The sequence below is a fragment of the Sebastes fasciatus genome, chromosome 12 (assembly GCF_043250625.1).
Source record: "Sebastes fasciatus isolate fSebFas1 chromosome 12, fSebFas1.pri, whole genome shotgun sequence".
In the NCBI taxonomy this organism is placed as follows: Eukaryota; Metazoa; Chordata; class Actinopteri; order Perciformes; family Sebastidae; genus Sebastes; species Sebastes fasciatus.
Genome location: NC_133806.1, coordinates 25,973,160 through 25,991,007, shown reverse-complemented (window position 1 = coordinate 25,991,007; position 17,848 = coordinate 25,973,160). Strand labels below are relative to the sequence as shown.

The 17,848-nt window shown below is 38.1% G+C and overlaps 2 protein-coding genes across 8 annotated transcripts in view; both read left to right on the top strand.

Annotated features, from left to right (window-relative positions):
• Positions 1 to 17,078, top strand: part of cmtm7 (CKLF-like MARVEL transmembrane domain containing 7) — a 19,014-nt gene extending 1,936 nt beyond the window's left edge. The window contains exons 3-6 of one of the 2 annotated variants that reach the window (XR_012596345.1): positions 1,796 to 1,894; positions 3,566 to 3,647; positions 4,532 to 4,652; positions 16,939 to 17,078. Coding sequence is in view for 1 of the 2 variants with exons in the window: in XM_074654432.1 (XP_074510533.1) it covers positions 1,796 to 1,894; positions 3,566 to 3,647; positions 4,532 to 4,545 (195 nt within the window). In the remaining variant the exon portion in view is untranslated. Of the gene's footprint in view, positions 1 to 1,795; positions 1,895 to 3,565; positions 3,648 to 4,531; positions 13,539 to 16,938 lie in introns of those variants that run through there. The other variant, XM_074654432.1, reaches the window with a different exon arrangement.
• Positions 17,079 to 17,125: 47 nt separating this feature from the next.
• nek11 (NIMA-related kinase 11) overlaps positions 17,126 to 17,848 on the top strand; it is a 74,721-nt gene continuing 73,998 nt past the window's right edge. For 2 of the 6 annotated variants that reach the window (XM_074654422.1, XM_074654423.1), the window contains exon 1: positions 17,126 to 17,276. The gene's annotated coding sequence lies outside the window, so the exon portion shown is untranslated. The remainder of the gene's footprint in view (positions 17,277 to 17,848) is intronic. The other 4 variants (XM_074654424.1, XM_074654425.1, XM_074654427.1 and 1 more) reach the window with 2 other exon arrangements.

The window sequence follows — 17,848 nt, the reverse complement described above, 5'->3', positions numbered from 1 at the left end:
AAAGGTGTTAGCTTCATCTCATAAGTTAGGTTCTTAATAAAGATGCACTTCCTGATTAATAACACTGAATACCACACCAGCTCACTGTCACTAGTGATGTCACCAGGGTCTGAAATTCACTTTTTTCACTGTCTACCACAGTGGCAGGCAAGCCTTTTTTTTTTGTCTGCCACTTTTGACATCTCTGCGCTAAATGAAGGAATAACATTTTAGATCTGATGTCATTCAATGTTTGATATATTTTACATATAAAACATTATATACATGGTAAATTACAGTGTTCTAATTACACCGTAGCTTCAGGGAAGCCCTGTTTTTTGGGGGGTGGGAGGGTACTGTACACAGTACTGTACTGTGCTTACTGTCATCTATAGTGGTTATTTGCATAAAAACACACAATTCAAATAATTATTTAAATATTTGCTTTGATTAAAAAAATCTTAGCACAAGCTGGAGTAAGTAAGTTAATCAGGTAATAATTCTCTATTTAATATCTATTTTATATTGCTGTGAAAACATTCCTTCAAACAACTGGATCTATTCAAGTTTCTCGCCAAAAACTAAATTTTACACGATTACATTTGAACATGTCATAACTACGTTGTAATTTACCTTCACCCAATTGTCATTTTACTGAGCAGAGTATGAACGCCTCACAATATAACTCAATGGAACCTCCGTTAACGTTAATAGCTCCGTTATTTAACCAATCAGGACTGTGCCGCCCACCAGCTGCTAAAAGGGAAAGTTACTAACTTTCCTCCTGCTGGTTTCAACACAGATTTGTTGTTCACAGTGTCGCATTATCAGGGAAAAATAGGGTGCGTCCCCTCAGGTTTAGTAGCGCCATGCTTTTGAGCCCTTTTTTTCTCCCCGCTGTCACTCCGGTCCCAAACAGACAGAAATGTTATACAGCATGCGTATACGACATTGTGCATGTGTACCTGTCGGAAAGCATCTGGGGCTGTGGATATCTTTCCAGCTAGTGTGTGTTCGTGCAGTAGCAACTTTATCAATTGCAAAAATAAAATAACAGGACAAATGTTGTTATTGCTCTGCAAGACTGAAACACTTCTCTGAGACGTCACACTCTTCCTGTTTGGATATTTCTTTATACCGACGCAACAACGTAGTCGGGGGTATATAGCACTCCGCGTGTCCGTCCATCCGTTCTTTTTTTTACTTCAATTTTGTTTTCGGAGTAGATCTCAAAAAAACTATTTCACTTTCACACGTGAGCTAATAACAAGCTAGATTGTGCTCAATACATTAATTCCAGTAGTTCCAAAAAGGCAAAACCCTTGGCCCTACTTTAGTAGGGGTAAAGCAGTGAGCGGGAGTGTGTGAGTATGGGAGTATGTGAGCCATGCACACTTTTGCCTTGTTACCTGGGGCTAATTATCCAACACAGTAACTTTCTCTCTCAGCTCCCGTTGTAATTTGAGATCATAATGGCTCCAGAAAAATGTGTAACCAAATGCTGGAGTTTATTCCTGGTGGGTCAGACTGACATATTGTAATCCATAAAAAAAACGTGGTAATGTCTCTTTCTTATCGCAGTAAGAGTTGAGGGTTTGGGTCCACCTCGTTTTAGTTAGTTGATTGTTGAGGAGGTGAAACAAAGTCTGCAGGACGTCAGCGTGAAAGTTAACCCACCACAAGTAGACAGTTTAACTGCAGCCTCACACATTCAGGGTGAGAATATGATGTTGTGAAGATAAATAATGTCTTGTGGTGTGTTGATTCCCTCTCAGTGTCTTTGATTAAACCCTCGTCTGTCACTCTGCTGTTTCAGGAGTTCTTTCATTACTCCGTCGGGACCGTCCTCATCTCAATCGCCTCCATCATCGCTGCTGTGAAGAGCGGAGGAGTTTCAGCACTGATGGCCGGATCGGTACGTAACCACACAGACTCTGGGATACTTGGGTGACCTACTGAGGACTATAGACAGATAGATAGACAAATAGATAGACATATAGATAGATAGATAGATAGATAGACAGATAGATAGATAGATAGATAGTCTGTTAATAAAGGAAACATCAAGAAGAGTGTGCTAGTTCTTCATCAGCTTTCCTTCACCGTTAATTGTCTATAAAACACAGGTAGATATTCAGGAGTAATGTAGATGTATAATATTTAATCTAGAATAGGGCTGAACAATTCAGAAAAAATATCTAATTGCAATTATTTTGGCTATATCAGATGGAATGACAATTTCTTTCATCATTATTCTCATTTTCATTGAAAAATATATTAAAGTAATTATGGTGTGATTTTTGTGGGGATCAGTACCAAACAAAGATGTTCTCTTAAGTCTGTAGAATTTGATGTGTATGCCAGAACATCTCTGCAGCACCACAATAATTAATTTAAAGTGCTATTTTGACACACATTTCACCTTTAACAAATTTTACACCTCCTGTGATTTGAAAATTGCAGTAGGTCATATTGCGATTTTAATAAAATTTAGATTAATTGTGCAGCTCTAGTTTTCCTGTTTGCTGCTTCCTGTTTGCTGCTGGAGAGAGCGCTCTTATTGGTTGTTGACAATGTTTGCGTCATTGAACTTAAGATAATATTAAACTGGATTTTATCGGAACATCAAGACGAGAAAAAGACAGACTGAGGACAGCTTGGACTGAGTTGTATGACCAATTTACACTAAACGATCAAGATCACGGGAGCGAGCCACAACTCAAGCAAAACTCCCGATTTAATCCCAATATTGGAAATATGTCTGTGACAGTGAAATCGCTTGAGAAGTTGTTTTGTGTAAATCGGCATTAGTTGAACAGCCAATCAGAGGGATTTCTCTCACCGACCACCTCAAAAACTAGGGCCACAGACGCTCACCGACAGGCTGACATTGGTGTGTCGTTTCCTTTAAGAGACAGACTTGCTGCCGTCTGTCGTACTGACCGTAGATCAGCTCTCAACCTCCCTGTAGTCTGAGCTATCACCAGTTAGCACAAGCTGCTAGCGCTGTTTGAAAGATAAAACTGAGGCCAGGGATTATTTTTCTGAAGTGGACTGAGTTTGCTCCTGATGATGCACCAGAAGAAGCCAGGAAGTATTAGATCCCAGGTCGAATCAGAGTCCAGAAACACATCAGCTGAGTAAACAAAGCAGCATATAAAGGTTTAATTTCAGTCCAGCAAAAACTTTGTTGTCATTCTTTTATTTAGTTCAAATAAATCAAATTTGAATTTAAAAAGTTTTCATACTGATTGCAGTTTGGTTTGATGTTTGTGGTTCCTGAAAGCAGAGGCAGAGTGAAACCTCTGTCTGACCGCCATCCACGCTGAAGCAGAAACTATTAAAATCCCGTTGGGAGTTGCTCCGTCCTTCCTGCTTCTGTCCGTCTGTCCTCCCTCTAATTACACAGGAAGTCACATTGACTTCTTCACTGATAACATTGTTCGTCTGATTCATCAGAAATCAGAAATCTGTTTTTATGTTGTAATATTTTATAGATTAAGACTTCTGCAGTCAAAACATGTAGTAGGATATAAATGTGTGTTCGTGCTAACATGGTGTGACCCTGTTGTGTGTTTGTTTGCAGGCGTTTGGGTTCATAGCGACGTTCCTGATGGCCGTTAGCTTGTGGACGTCTTACAGCGTGACCTGCGGCCCTCATCAGACCGGTACGTCCCATCATGCACATGGTTTTTATCATTTGATAGGTTTTATATTTGATGTTCTATTCGTCTTGTGTTAAAACTGTTAAAACACGTACAGCGTTTGATAGAAGAGACACACTGAGTCTCACTGTGTGTGTTGGTTTCAGTGAGGAATGTTAACAATGCTAAAGGCGCTAATCAGCCATTGAGGAGAACTGATGTCTGAACCAGTTCTAATCCTAATCAGACATCTGAGCCACGTTCACATGATGACACTTCAATTCTATTTCAATCCTTCCTTCTTCACTTCTCTCTGTTTCTCCTCCCTCCATTCCTCCTTATCTCCTGCACCCTTCCATTCTTCGTCCTTCTATCCTATCTACCATCCTTCCCTTTTTTTCTCCCTCCTCCTTCCTCCCTTTCCTTCCTCCTTCCTCCCTTCCTTCCCTCCCTCCCTCCCTCCCTTCCCTCCATCCTTCATTCCTTTTCTTCCCTCCATCCATCCATCCTTTCTCCCTTCCTTTCCTCCTCCCTTTTTTCCTTCCATCCATCCTTCCTTCCTTCCTTCCCTCCCTCCATACATCCTTCCTTCCGTCTTCTCTTTATTTCCTCCTACCTTTCTTCTTCCTTTCTCCTTCCTTTCTACTTCCTTCCTTCCTTCCTTTCTTCCTTCCTCCCTCCCTTTCTTCCCATTCTTCCCTCCATCCATCCTTCCTTTCTCCCGTCCTTCCCTCCTCCCTTTTTTTCCTCCTTCCTTTATTTCCTCGTTCCTTCCATCCTTCCTCCCTTTCTTTCCTCGCTTCCCTCCATCCTTTTTTTCCTTTCTTCCTTCCTCCCCTACTCCCTTCCTTTCCTCCTTTCCTTCCTTCCTTCCTTCCTCCCTTCCCTCCTTCCCTCCTTCCCTCCAGGTGCAGCCGTGTAAGAAGGCTCCAGACGGCTGTGAAGGCAGTTTCCTGTGTCCTGGTCAATTATCTGCCTAGCAACCACCTGGATAATTAACCTGATGGGATTATATTTCTTACTACAGAGGTAAAGGAACAGCTGATCATCACGGTAAAACCCTGACAGGACCGTAGTTACAGTATTATCGGACTTCTAAAGTCACATTTTCATGTTAAAGGTGCTCCGTCACATTTTAACCATCAATGTATCAATAGAATCAGTATCAATGAATGACAATCCCTCACCTGGTATTGTTGTTTCGACTACATTTCCCATCACCCCTTGCTGCTTCCCACCCTGACTTTCCTTCCCAGAAAAGGTAAACATGTTGGTTTTTAATTTCCCCTCCTTCCACCCTCTGCTATCAAATATTTAGAGAAGCTTTTTAGAGAAGTTGAAACTGTGTTAGCTCTAAAAGAACAGTGCCCTCTTCCTGTTGTGTGCCATAAAACAATCCTGACGATTTCCCGCCAAAATGTCACAGGTCAGCTCGCAGTAGCAGTCACGAGTCGCCTCTTTGTTGCACTTCCTCGTTGGTTTACAGCACCTAGCTTGATTTGCTCGATTCATAATCAAAAGTCTCATTCATTCCAACTTTTTTTATTCTACTTTTAAAATTCCTCAAGCTCAGTAAAAAGCAGTCTGGACCACGGATGCATTAAAATCTTTTTAAAAATCCCTTTTCTTAAATGCCCAGAAATCAAATGATGCACAGTAATAGCCCTGTTAGCCTGCTATGCTAATTGTTGCTAGCACACTAAAAATCATTATTCAAGGCTTCGTCCGAAATCTCATACTATGCATAAAAAGTATGCAAAAACGCGCTTAATATATGTACTATCGTTCAACATACTTTGGTTTGGAATAAACAGTAGTATGTATCTGAGCAGTAATTTAAGTCGTCACTTCCTGAGAGCCTCCTTGACGGTTGGAGACGTGTAACCATGGTAACCAGTGCCAACCTCATGTGACCAAAACGACGGTTTGTGAGAATCAAAGTCTGAATTCATTTAAAATATAAATATTACGCCAGAAAAGTGAAATCGTATACTTACAGTTAAATTGAAGCGTTATTGATGTTACAGAGCTGTCCGTCAACATCTGTTATTAACGTTGTCGTCTACCGCAATGCATTGTGGGATATTTATTCCGTTGTGGTGTCCAGCGTTGCATACTGTAATATTTCACCGGAAATAGTATGCAATTTGCGCACTATTGGTTCCATACTAAGGTTTTGGACTTACTAAAATATCCCACATACTGTCTTAGCTACTAAATAGTATGTTAGTGTGGAATTTCGGACGCATCACTAGTGTGTTAACAAACATTAACAAGCTAATCTTTTACAGAAAATAACTTGCATGCTAAGGACTTTGTTAGCATGCTAAAAAATAACTCAGGGGCTAATGTGTGCTAAAAAAACAAAATAATAGCATGCTAAACGATTCTGTGAATTGACACAAAAGTAAACATTAGCATGCTAACAATGCAAACAAACACAAAGAAAAGTGCTTTATCTCTCTGGAATTAAAAGCTAAGTCTGGTGATAATTTATATTTTTGTTATTGTCAACAAATCCTGTGTGCAGAACCAAACCAACAATTATATCCTGAAATACTCACTAAATTGGATTGAATTAATCGGCCACTGAAAATAGTCCCCAACAAATGCACTATTTCCTCCTGTTTGTTTGATAAAAACAACAGTGAGCAGCTGTTTTAAACATGAAACTATATACAGTATTTGTGTTTTTAAAGTCTTCCGTAGGAACCAATGGGCTTGGAGCTGAGACAGGAAGTCAGATTGAGGATTTGGATCTGCACATGGGATTTGTTGACAATAAGAAAAATATAGAATAACACCAAAGATATCCTTCAAACAGTAATTTCACTACTGTGCTGAAAATAAAAGGAACCATTGATTTGAGATAACCATCAAGTGAACTAAATCTTCCTTTATGTGGGTGCGGCAGTGACGCCCATGAAGCATCACATTAACTTCCCACAGTCAGACACACTCTGCTGTGGAAATCAATTTTCTGTTAACTTCAGTTCAGTATCAAAGGACAGCATTTATTACAGTTTCACCACAATATGCTGTTCTTCCTGTTTTTCCTCTCAGACGGGACATGCACAACTGTCCTTGGTGCTTTTAAAAAAAACAAAAAACTGTTAAATGTTGAATTTAAATTCAATCTGAATTTTCAGAAAGCACATCAGTAACAGTTTTAAATGATGCCAAAAAAAAGAGAGCAATGTCTTCATTAAAGTAAAAATGTTATTATGATTTCTATGAAGCCAGTCGGGGTCATATGGTAGAGAACATTACTGGAAATCTGTTTGCACGGACTAATAAACTTTATGCACATATTAATACAACGTGATCAACAGATTAATAAAGCGTATAATAAAACATTGATATTAATAAAGAAAAAATACACATGTATTTTGTATAGATTGTACAGATTAATATGTACTAGGGCTGTCAATCAATTAAAATATTTAATCGCGATTAATCACACATTTTATCTGTTCAAAATGAACCTTAAAGGGAGATTTGTCATGTATTTAATACTCTTATCAACATGGGAGTGGAAATATATGCTGCTTTAAGCAAATGTATGTATATATTTATAATTGGAAATACAATTTACACACAGATTAATCAAATGTACACACAGATGAATAAAACATTGGGCAGATTAACAAAACATGCCTACAGATGAATAAAACGTATGCATGAGTTAATAAAACATGTACCGATTAATAAAACCAACACATGTATTATTAAATGTACAAACATTAATAAACCTTAAGCATTCAAAAAATACTAAAACATGCGCAGAAATTAATAAAATGTACACATGGATTTAAAAAACAGTTACGGGTGAATTTATATGTGAATCAATAAATTGTATGAAGACATACAGATAAAAATACAACATATGCATGGATTTATAAAATGTATGCACAGATATGCATCTGGCATTCAGATTAAAAGGAGATAAATATAATTGTTTTGAAAAAGCTTTAATGTAATGCAGCATTTAATTGTCATACCAGCTGAATAAAAGCACAATATGTCAGAAAAATTGTGAAAAAACTATAAATATGCAGTGTGCTGCTGCACATAGAAAAATATTAAACAGACACAACAATTCTGTTTGACTGTTAAAGCACAAAATATCTCAATACCTCTCCTGGTGTGTACTTTATCCTTGCATGTTGTAGTATTTTCACCATTTGTCTGACTTTGATTATCAATCTGTGCTTTTATTTAGTGAGTGTAAACACTTAAATAATCTGTGTGCACAGATTTCCACATCATATGGCCCCCAGCTCCGTAGTTTTCTGACCAATCAGAGTATCTGTGCCATTAAACTGGAGTCTTCTTAATAGTACACAGATGGTTAGAAGTAGTGGATTAAAATGCAGTTTGTCTTTTAGTTCTACAAACATTTCTGATGGACTGAACATTTGATAGAAGCTAAGTGGTGAAGCATAATCTAGCTATGTTAAGTTAGCTATAGCTAGCAAGTTAGCTCTGTTAGGTAGCTTGAGAAAATGGCCACGATATACGATCATTTCTCCATAACTAGGACTGGTTGTCTTTTGATCTCTTTAGAGGCAAGTGCAGATACGACGCAGATAGCAAAACAATAAATTGGTGCAGGAATGAGTCCTAAAACCTGGAAATGAGGGAGCATTTTAGCACTTCCGGTTCCCTTGTCTGAAAGTCAATGGGTTTTTTAGTTAGATGCCTGAAATAAGGTCTGTGGTCAACACAAGCTGAAGAGATTTTAACGTTTTGTTGTACGACATAAAATAGATCAATAAATATCCCACACACTTTTGAAGCTTTTATGTGTCTTAAAAAGGGCGGTTGCTAACAAGTACTACTAAACGTCATCACGCCGACTCGTCCTCCTTTACAGCCTCGTTGTGTATACTCGCACTCATGTGACCGTAGAGTAGTTAGTTTATAGCCTCGCGTTAGCTTTTAACTTCTGGTGATTGCATTCACACTTCAGAAATCATAACGTGTATGTATCATAAACATTTGTTTGCCAAAGACCTTATTTTCTGCAGTAATCCAAAACCCAATGGAAAAATCCCATTAGCTTTTTGTCGAGGGAACCGAGGAGATGCTAACTTCCTGGTTGGCCTACAAAAATACGTCATCACTGCAGCACTCTAGTTCTGAAATGTTTTCTAAACATAAGCTGCTGCACAAGAACTTTGTCTAAAATTGGCAAAATATATAACTTAAATAAAAAAATAATAATTCAACAGGATAAGGACCTAAACATTCGATGCCAACTTTCAATACTTACGAAAGTTTTCATATCCAAAAACAAGTAGCTAGTCAGATAACGTTAGCTTGTTTTCTCCCTACAGTTAGTTTGCTATCAAAGGTTAGCTCATTAGCAACAGAGATCTGAGGTGTAGGCACCACTGGAATACACTTGATGAATGATTTCATCTGAACTGCGTTGCCATTGTGTTGTTTAGTAGCTAACTAGTTTTACTTTACAGTAAAAGTAAAGTTTCAGTAACTGTGAAAGACGATTGATAGGAAGGAACGATAAGGTAATGGCAAAGTCAAATTAAAACTACTCCTGCTACCTAGCAACATCATCATTTGTGTGGGGAACCATATAATGAGTGTGTTACAATAGAGAGGTGAAGTCCGGTGGAAGTCATTATGTATCCAGGTCAGTACGTTAGCTAGCTTGCAGACCTTTTGACACACAGATGTCAGGGCCATTTCAATTTTTATCAGAGTTCTTTTATGCCGTTGAAATTGACCAGTTAGCTAATCTATGGAAAATATCAAATCATTTCTGCAGCTGGAGCGTCTCTTAGTGATGTTTGTAGAATTAAAAATCCTATTTAGATCTGAGTGTTGGAAGACATAGAGTGGTCTGTTAGTGAGTGGGAAACTTTCCTGCCATTTCTTGTTCCAAAACTCTTGATGATGTGAAACTGAACTCTGCTTTCAGTCAGCGATGTTAACCCTCAGATTACTGCCTTACTGTTAATCAGATGCCAAAAAAAATCTTAGTGTGATGCTTCAGATTTTGCACTGAATGTGTTACATTTCCTCTGACGATTCATGTCTAATCGGATTAAAATCGAATGTTTCACTTTGCCTATGACCATGTGGAAGTTTAGGTTTACTGGACAAATTACAATGAATTTAAATACAGATTATTGTGTTACTTCTGGTGCATCCCTTAAAGCTCCTACACACTGTGTGATAACAGCGGTCCAACAGCTTCACTGCATATCACACTGTGAGATACCTATAATAATATCTTGGTTAAAGCACGTCAGATTGTGCAATGAATGTCGAGCGTTACAATGTAAGTAGAACAAAAAAATGCACAAAACTGACCCATGGAAAATCTGCAGAAATACATTCATAGGAGACCTGATCCGCCATGGAGCCGATGACAGTAGGACCGTCACTTTTTTCTAAAATTTAGTTCAAACAAATTCATATAACCCTATCCTAAACTCCATCATAGAATTGATGTTGTTTATTCACAGTGTCTCTGCTGCCAGTCACAAGCTTCAGTTACTGCAAGGCAGTTTACATTTTACAACGTTAGCACATTAACACCCATACTTTCTTCCATTTTTGTAAAGTTTTCCATCAGTGACGTTGAATCCAAAATGCTTTCATGCATTATTTTTCGGATAGTTTGGATCAAAGAGATCTCACAAAAATATGTGAAATGCCCACGACCACTCAATGGCATGTAATGTGTTAAACTTATTGAAACCGTGAAACAATTTAATGTTAGGTTTAGGCAACAAAATTACGTTGTTATGTTAAACAATTTAACGTTAGGTTTAGGCAACTAAACTACATCATTTGGTTAAACAATTTAATGTTAGGTTTAGGCAACAAAACTACTTGGTTAGGTTAAATAATTGAACTTCTTACGTAGTTTACGTAATTTAAAATAACTCAACGTTGACTTTTGGCTTCACACAGGACAAGAACAATGGTTTCCTGGGTGAAATCCCTCATCCCTACATGGACTTTGATTAAAACAGTTGGTTTTAATCAAAGTCCATGTAGGGATGGTTAAAACATTGGCATTGTGTCTGTGGTGTCGGCACATCATTTTAACACATGTTTCTGTGAGATCAGAATGGTTTGGTTACACGATCGTCCATTCGGCACAGCTTGCTAACTTACTACATTTTGCGTTAATGGAGAGAAATACAATCTAGTTTCTCGAGAGGGCAGCAAGGCATCTTTATGAATCAATCCCTCTGGAGAACAAGCCTTGATCTGCTGGCAGTACAATGGGATGTTACGCAACCAAATTAGACTGAATATAATTTGGAACAGTCTGAGTCGGGTCCCAGGTCGGGTCTTGTTTACTAGGTATTGTGCGGACCCCTGAAGGTCATAGCAGCAGTCCAAATTTCTTAACTAAAGTTGGTGGGCGTGTCTCACAGTGTGATCTAAGAACACCATTTTGGATTAACAGCCAAAGATTTCACCCTCACGATTGTCAGCTTTTATCTGAGACAGCCCAGAATCACACAGTGTATAGGGGTCCAACACCCTGTTACAGTCACAACTATTCAAAAGCTGTTTTCTACAAAATAAAAGCTGCATTTCACTTTCAGATATAACTTTCTGTGATGGTCCAAGGTGTTCACATATTTGCTGCTTCACTGTACTGTATTTTATTTTTGGTCTGGACCAGTTTGACAAATGAACACTTTATTTCATTCTAGATGCACTGATAAAACTTCTTAAATGCCATTTTAGCTGACTGTGATTAAATGATCAAATCTGATGAAAATGTATATCAGGACCTGAAGCATTTGTTTAGCATCACTGGACAAAAATAATTGAGATCTTTGAGATTTAGCGTGCTTTGATTTGTTTCAAGATTTTTTGTATTTTTATTGTTAAACTTTTGATATACCGAGTTTTTCCATCAGTATCTTTCCAGCATCCAGTTTTAGTATCAGATTTGATATCCATATTTTTTATTGGTGCATCTTTTATTGTTTGACGCTAAAGCTGGGTTTTATATTGCTGCCTGGACGTTTTGTGTGGAACCAGAATGAATCTGTCCATCTTTCAGAGTTTTTGTGTTTTCAGATTAAAGATTTCAACTCTGCTGATGATCGAAACTCTGAGCTGTAATTGCGAACATTAGTCTCCACTTTTCTCCTTTTAGAAAAGATTCTTAACACACAAACTTTGATCATAGATTCATTCTGGCTCCAGGCTGAACAAAACCAGACTGTTTACATTATTTATTTTGGCATGTATGTATTTTCTGATGCTTAATGATGCTATCTATTCTCACTAGTGCAAAGTGACCTGATATTTGACTGTTGGTCCACTGGGAGATACAGTATATAGATACTTTGGTGGCTAATAAGTACTGATCCAGGACTGTCATACGACAAGTTGGTCTTGGATGGTCAAGGCAATCTGCTTTGACACTTTAGTTGGGTTGTAAGTAACAAAAGAGGTGATTTACCCTGACAGACACACCATGTAAAACCAAAGATGCCGTTGGATTTCTTTCTTGATTCCATGTGGTTTGTATTGACTTTATTAGAAGAGACCTTTCTCGATTTCAAGGTTAATATGACGTTGACTTAATCCCTTAAAGTTGAGCTTCAGAGTTAATTTTTGCGTTGGTAACGGAGGTTAACAAAAACCTCAGGGTCCATTTAGTTGCTGCTCTGGACCTTTCGATTGTCTCACACGATCTTCGGATCAAGCACCGCTCGTCTGTCGCTTAAACATTAAGCTTCAAAGTTCATGCTTGACCTTCAAAACAGCCGATGACGAAACGGTCTGAATGGATAAAAATCGATCTTATGTGATATGATTGAAAGCTACGAAAATGGACCCTGACGTGAGATTGTAGTGTCATCTGCTTCCAAGGTCAAGAATGAACTTTGAAGCTGTTTTAGTGGTTCAAAAGGTGTAAAAACAGGGTGCTCATAGCTCAGTTGGTAGAGCGGCGCCCATATAAAAAGGCTGAGTCCTAGCCGCGGCGCCCCGGGTTCGAATCCGACCTGCAGCCATTTCCGTTTGTCACCCCCCCCTCTCTCTCTCCCCCTTTCTGACCGTCCTATCAATGAAGGCTCGAAAATGCCCAAAAAAAAATCTTTAAAAAGGTGTAAAACAGAAAAAACAAACATGATTTGCCTTGACTGAAAAGGTCTCATTAAAGTCAATACAGACCATGTGGAATCGAGGACGAAATCCTGTGATATCTTTGATTTTATATAGTTTGTGTTGATTTTAATGGAAGTGACCTTTCTTGGTCAGAGTAAATTATGTTTTTACCTATCTAGCATCATTTTTAACACCTTAAAGAGAATATTATCTACCACCCGGTGGGTAGGCGATGGCACAGATGATCGCCTACCTCCCGGTGAGTTCGGATTTTCAACTTTCTTCCCTTAACAAATTTTACAAGTGACTGAAATGTCCGGGTTCTGTGAGATGTCCATTCATGGTCCTGGATCAACGCTACTAGCTAACAGGCTCAAACAAGAGAAAACACCAGTGTGATCCCTAAAACAGGAAGAGCCCAGTGGACTCAGACGCCCTGGTTATTATTCGATTATTTAGGTTTCTCTCCAAAGTGCCTTAATGTTCTGTTGATGTACAGATTGGTCCATTAGCCTGCTATGTGCAAGCAAATGGGCTGGTCTGGTTTCTGTGAGGAAATAAACTGAAGAAAATGGAACCACATTTAAAATGGCAAGGTGTGTCTTGAGGTTTGTGCTGGCGGGTTGGAGAAATGAAGTGATTTTATTATGTTTTAGAAAAAAAAGATGTCCACAGTATTATTATATGTCACATCACAAAGAGCTCACATGACTTGTGTTGTTTTTCTACATTTTTTAAAAGTGTGTTTAAACTACAAGTTGTGATTTGTTGCATGTTGTAAATTAAAGGCTCATTGCACCATTTCTGTCTCAAGTTTGTACTAAATGCAACTAATGCCAAATAGGATTTGATTCCGTTATTAAAACGTAACACGTATGTCCAAATATGCACAATAAACTGGAGACAAAAATACCAAAAAATACAAGTCCTCTGCCGAGGCTCTACTGTAACACACCCTTTCAGTCTGAACGCTGCAGAGAGAAAGTGTGTGTTTGTTTGGCTGAAGGAGGGGAGGGCATGATGGGAAGTATGAGTCACTCTCCTCGCCCCTCGAGGACGCTTCATTTCCTGAACTCAGCAGCTGCACTTTCACTAACATCAGCAGCACGTTTTATTAAGATGTTCACAAGTATAAATTCTGGCTAGCATATAGTCCGTCTACGCACTCTGAGCCCATGATGACACATGTTGATGGACAGACCTCTCATTTGCATAATGAGGCAGAAATGTATAAAGAAAAGAATAAAAAAAATAATAAGTTTGGGGAAATAGATAAGGGGTGAGATGCAAAGGGGAAATAAGCAGAAATAAATGAAGAAATGAATGCATAAATAAATACATACATTTAAAAATAAATATAAAATAAATAAAAGTAAATGCAAACATAAATAAATAAATGCAAAAATAAATAAAAGAAAACTAAATCCAAAATTAAATGCTCATATTCTACCAAAATGGCCTGTGTTGAACAATTAAAATATTATAAATAATATAAACGCTTCAAAAAAACACCAGAGTTTTGTCTCTTTGCTTTTATACTCTTTGATATTACAGTATATCGACACCACAGACTATTCCTTCAAGCCTCATTTATTCTTGATGATGGAGTCCCACTGAAGGACCAGCAGAGCTAAACTCAGATTTCTAGAGAAGCTTGAAATCATTGAGATGAAAGAAGACAGGAAGTGTGACTGAACGTTGCCGTTTTCAGCATCTGAAACTAATGTGACATTCAGAGTCACACTGTGTTCGTGCAGAGGAAAGTAAAGAAGTGCTCTTCATGGCAGCCGATACAATACTGAAACTGAATACACCATCTTTTTTCATCTTTTGTTTAAACTCCTGCTGAACTTTTTCCAAATCAAAACATCAGTTTTTTTTTATCAAAGTCCATCTATGCCAAGCAGAAGCAAAGAAGGATACAATTACTCAAGTAGTTCAAAACAATTCATAAATGTACATTTTTAAAGTCAAAATTATGAGACAAGTCACAGGAAAATAATTTAAATGTTAACTTTTAAAGGTCACAGCTATGGGATATTAGTCAATTTTAACTTTATGAGTCAAATTACAAGAACGATGTTACTAATTAAGTAATAAGTATTTGAATTGATATCTTTCTGATATCTTTCCTGCAACAGTATACAGTATATACAATGTTGAGGAGTCTAAATTAAACAATTCATCATATTTTTAATGATGTATGATGAGTTTTTAATTTCAGATATTAACGTATAAGAATAATCTCAGCTCAGATAGTGGAGTGAAAAGTACATTTCTTCAGAAATAAATATTCAAGAGAAATGAGTATTATGTACATTTTAGTTTCCATCTCTGGAGCACAACATGATGATTGTTCATCTGTAACTTTACCAGTCATTTTCTCAAGCAGCTCCACTGACTGTTACTGGTGTTAGTGGTGTTACTGTTACTGGTGTTACTGGTGTTACTGTTACTGGTGTTAGTGGTGTTACTGTTACTGGTGTTACTGGTGTTACTGTTACTGGTGTTACTGGTGTTAGTGGTGTTACTGGTGTTACTGGTGTTACTGTTACTGGTGTTACTGGTGTTAGTGGTGTTACTGGTGTTACTGTTACTGGTGTTACTGGTGTTACTGTTACTGGTGTTAGTGGTGTTACTGTTACTGGTGTTACTGGTGTTACTGTTACTGATGTTACTGGTGTTACTGTTACTGATGTTACTGTTACTGGTGTTACTGGTGTTACTGTTACTGGTGTTACTGGTGTTACTAGTGTTACTGTTACTGGTGTTACTGGTGTTACTGTTACTGGTGTTACTGGTGTTATTGGTGTTACTGGTGTTACTGGTGTTACTGTTGTTACTGTTAGTGGTGTTACTGGTGTTACTAGTGTTACTGTTACTGGTGTTACTGGTGTTACTGGTGTAACTGGTGTTATTGTTACTGGTGTTACTGGTGTTACTGGTGTTACTGTTACTGGTGTTACTGGTGTTATTGTTACTGGTGTTACTGGTGTTACTGTTGTTACTGTTACTGGTGTTACTGTTACTGGTGTTAGTGGTGTTACTGTTACTGGTGTTACTGGTGTTACTGTTACTGATGTTACTGGTGTTACTGTTACTGATGTTACTGTTACTGGTGTTACTGGTGTTACTGTTACTGGTGTTACTGGTGTTACTAGTGTTACTGTTACTGGTGTTACTGGTGTTACTGTTACTGGTGTTACTGGTGTTATTGGTGTTACTGGTGTTACTGGTGTTACTGTTGTTACTGTTAGTGGTGTTACTGGTGTTACTAGTGTTACTGTTACTGGTGTTACTGGTGTTACTGGTGTAACTGGTGTTATTGTTACTGGTGTTACTGGTGTTACTGGTGTTACTGTTACTGGTGTTACTGGTGTTATTGTTACTGGTGTTACTGGTGTTACTGTTGTTACTGTTACTGGTGTTACTGGTGTTATTGTTACTGGTGTTACTGGTGTTACTGATACTGGTGTTACTGTTACTGGTGTTACTGGTGTTACTGGTGTTACTGGTGTTACTGATACTGGTGTTACTGTTACTGGTGTTACTGGTGTTACTGGTGTTACTGGTGTTACTGGTGTTACTGGTGTTACTGATACTGGTGTTACTGTTACTGGTGTTACTGGTGTTACTGGTGTTACTGGTGTTACTGGTGTTACTGATACTGGTGTTACTGTTACTGGTGTTACTGGTGTTACTGGTGTTACTGGTGTTACTGGTACTGGTGTTAGTGGTGTTACTGTTACTGGTGTTACTGTTGTTACTGTTACTGATGTTACTGTTACTGGTGTTACTGGTGTTACTGTTACTGGTGTTACTGGTGTTATTGGTGTTACTGGTGTTACTGTTGTTACTGTTAGTGGTGTTACTGGTGTTACTAGTGTTACTGTTACTGGTGTTACTGGTGTTACTGGTGTAACTGGTGTTATTGTTACTGGTGTTACTGGTGTTACTGGTGTTACTGTTGTTACTGTTACTGGTGTTACTGGTGTTATTGTTACTGGTGTTACTGGTGTTACTGGTGTTACTGATACTGGTGTTACTGTTACTGGTGTTACTGGTGTTACTGATACTGGTGTTACTGTTACTGGTGTTACTGGTGTTACTGGTGTTATTGTTACTGGTGTTACTGGTGTTACTGGTGTTACTGGTGTTACTGGTACTGGTGTTACTGGTGTTTGAATGTGTGTTTCTGCAGGTTTCCAGCTCAGAAGACTCTGAAGTTATGAAACGTCGCCCCCTGCTGGAACAAACCTCAGTGACAACACAACACCAACAAATATGTTCATTTTAAAACGGAGCACTACTATAAACAATACAAATTATTGATTGAAATAACATTTTTAAAAAGCAAGAAGATAAATATATATATGTGATATATGTGTTATGTACAGGAGTATGAATATAAACGTATAACACGTGACACAATATTGAACTTCTCTGCAGGGGAACATGTTAGGAAACGCCTAATTCTCTGTGTGTTGGTCTCCATGGAAACGGGATCAAACACGGAAGTTGTCCCCCAGTCTGCTGCAGGTAAACAACACCACAAACCTCCATCTCACCTGTTTATTTAACCGAAACTGGTTCATTTAAAACCTCATTATCACGAGACGATGAGGCGAAATGTTGACTCAACAGCGAACAGCTGATTAACGGTCATAAACGGCTGATTAACGATCATTAACAGCTGATTAACGGTCATTCACAGCTGATTAACGATCATTAACAGCTGATTAACGGTCATTCACAGCTGATTAACGGTCATAAACAGCTGATTAACGATCATTAACAGCTGATTAACGGTCATTCACAGCTGATTAACGGTCATAAACAGCTGATTAACGGTCATTCACAGCTGATTAACGGTCATAAACAGCTGATTAACGGTCATTCACAGCTGATTAACGGTCATAAACAGCTGATTAACAGTCATCTTGAATCTTAACGTTACAAACAGTTGAATAACGGTCATAAACAGCTGATTAACGGTCATAAACAGCTGATTAACGATCATTAACAGCAGATTAACGGACATTAACAGCTGATTAACGGTCATAAACAAGATTAATGGACATTAATAGCTGATTAATGGTCATTGACAGCTG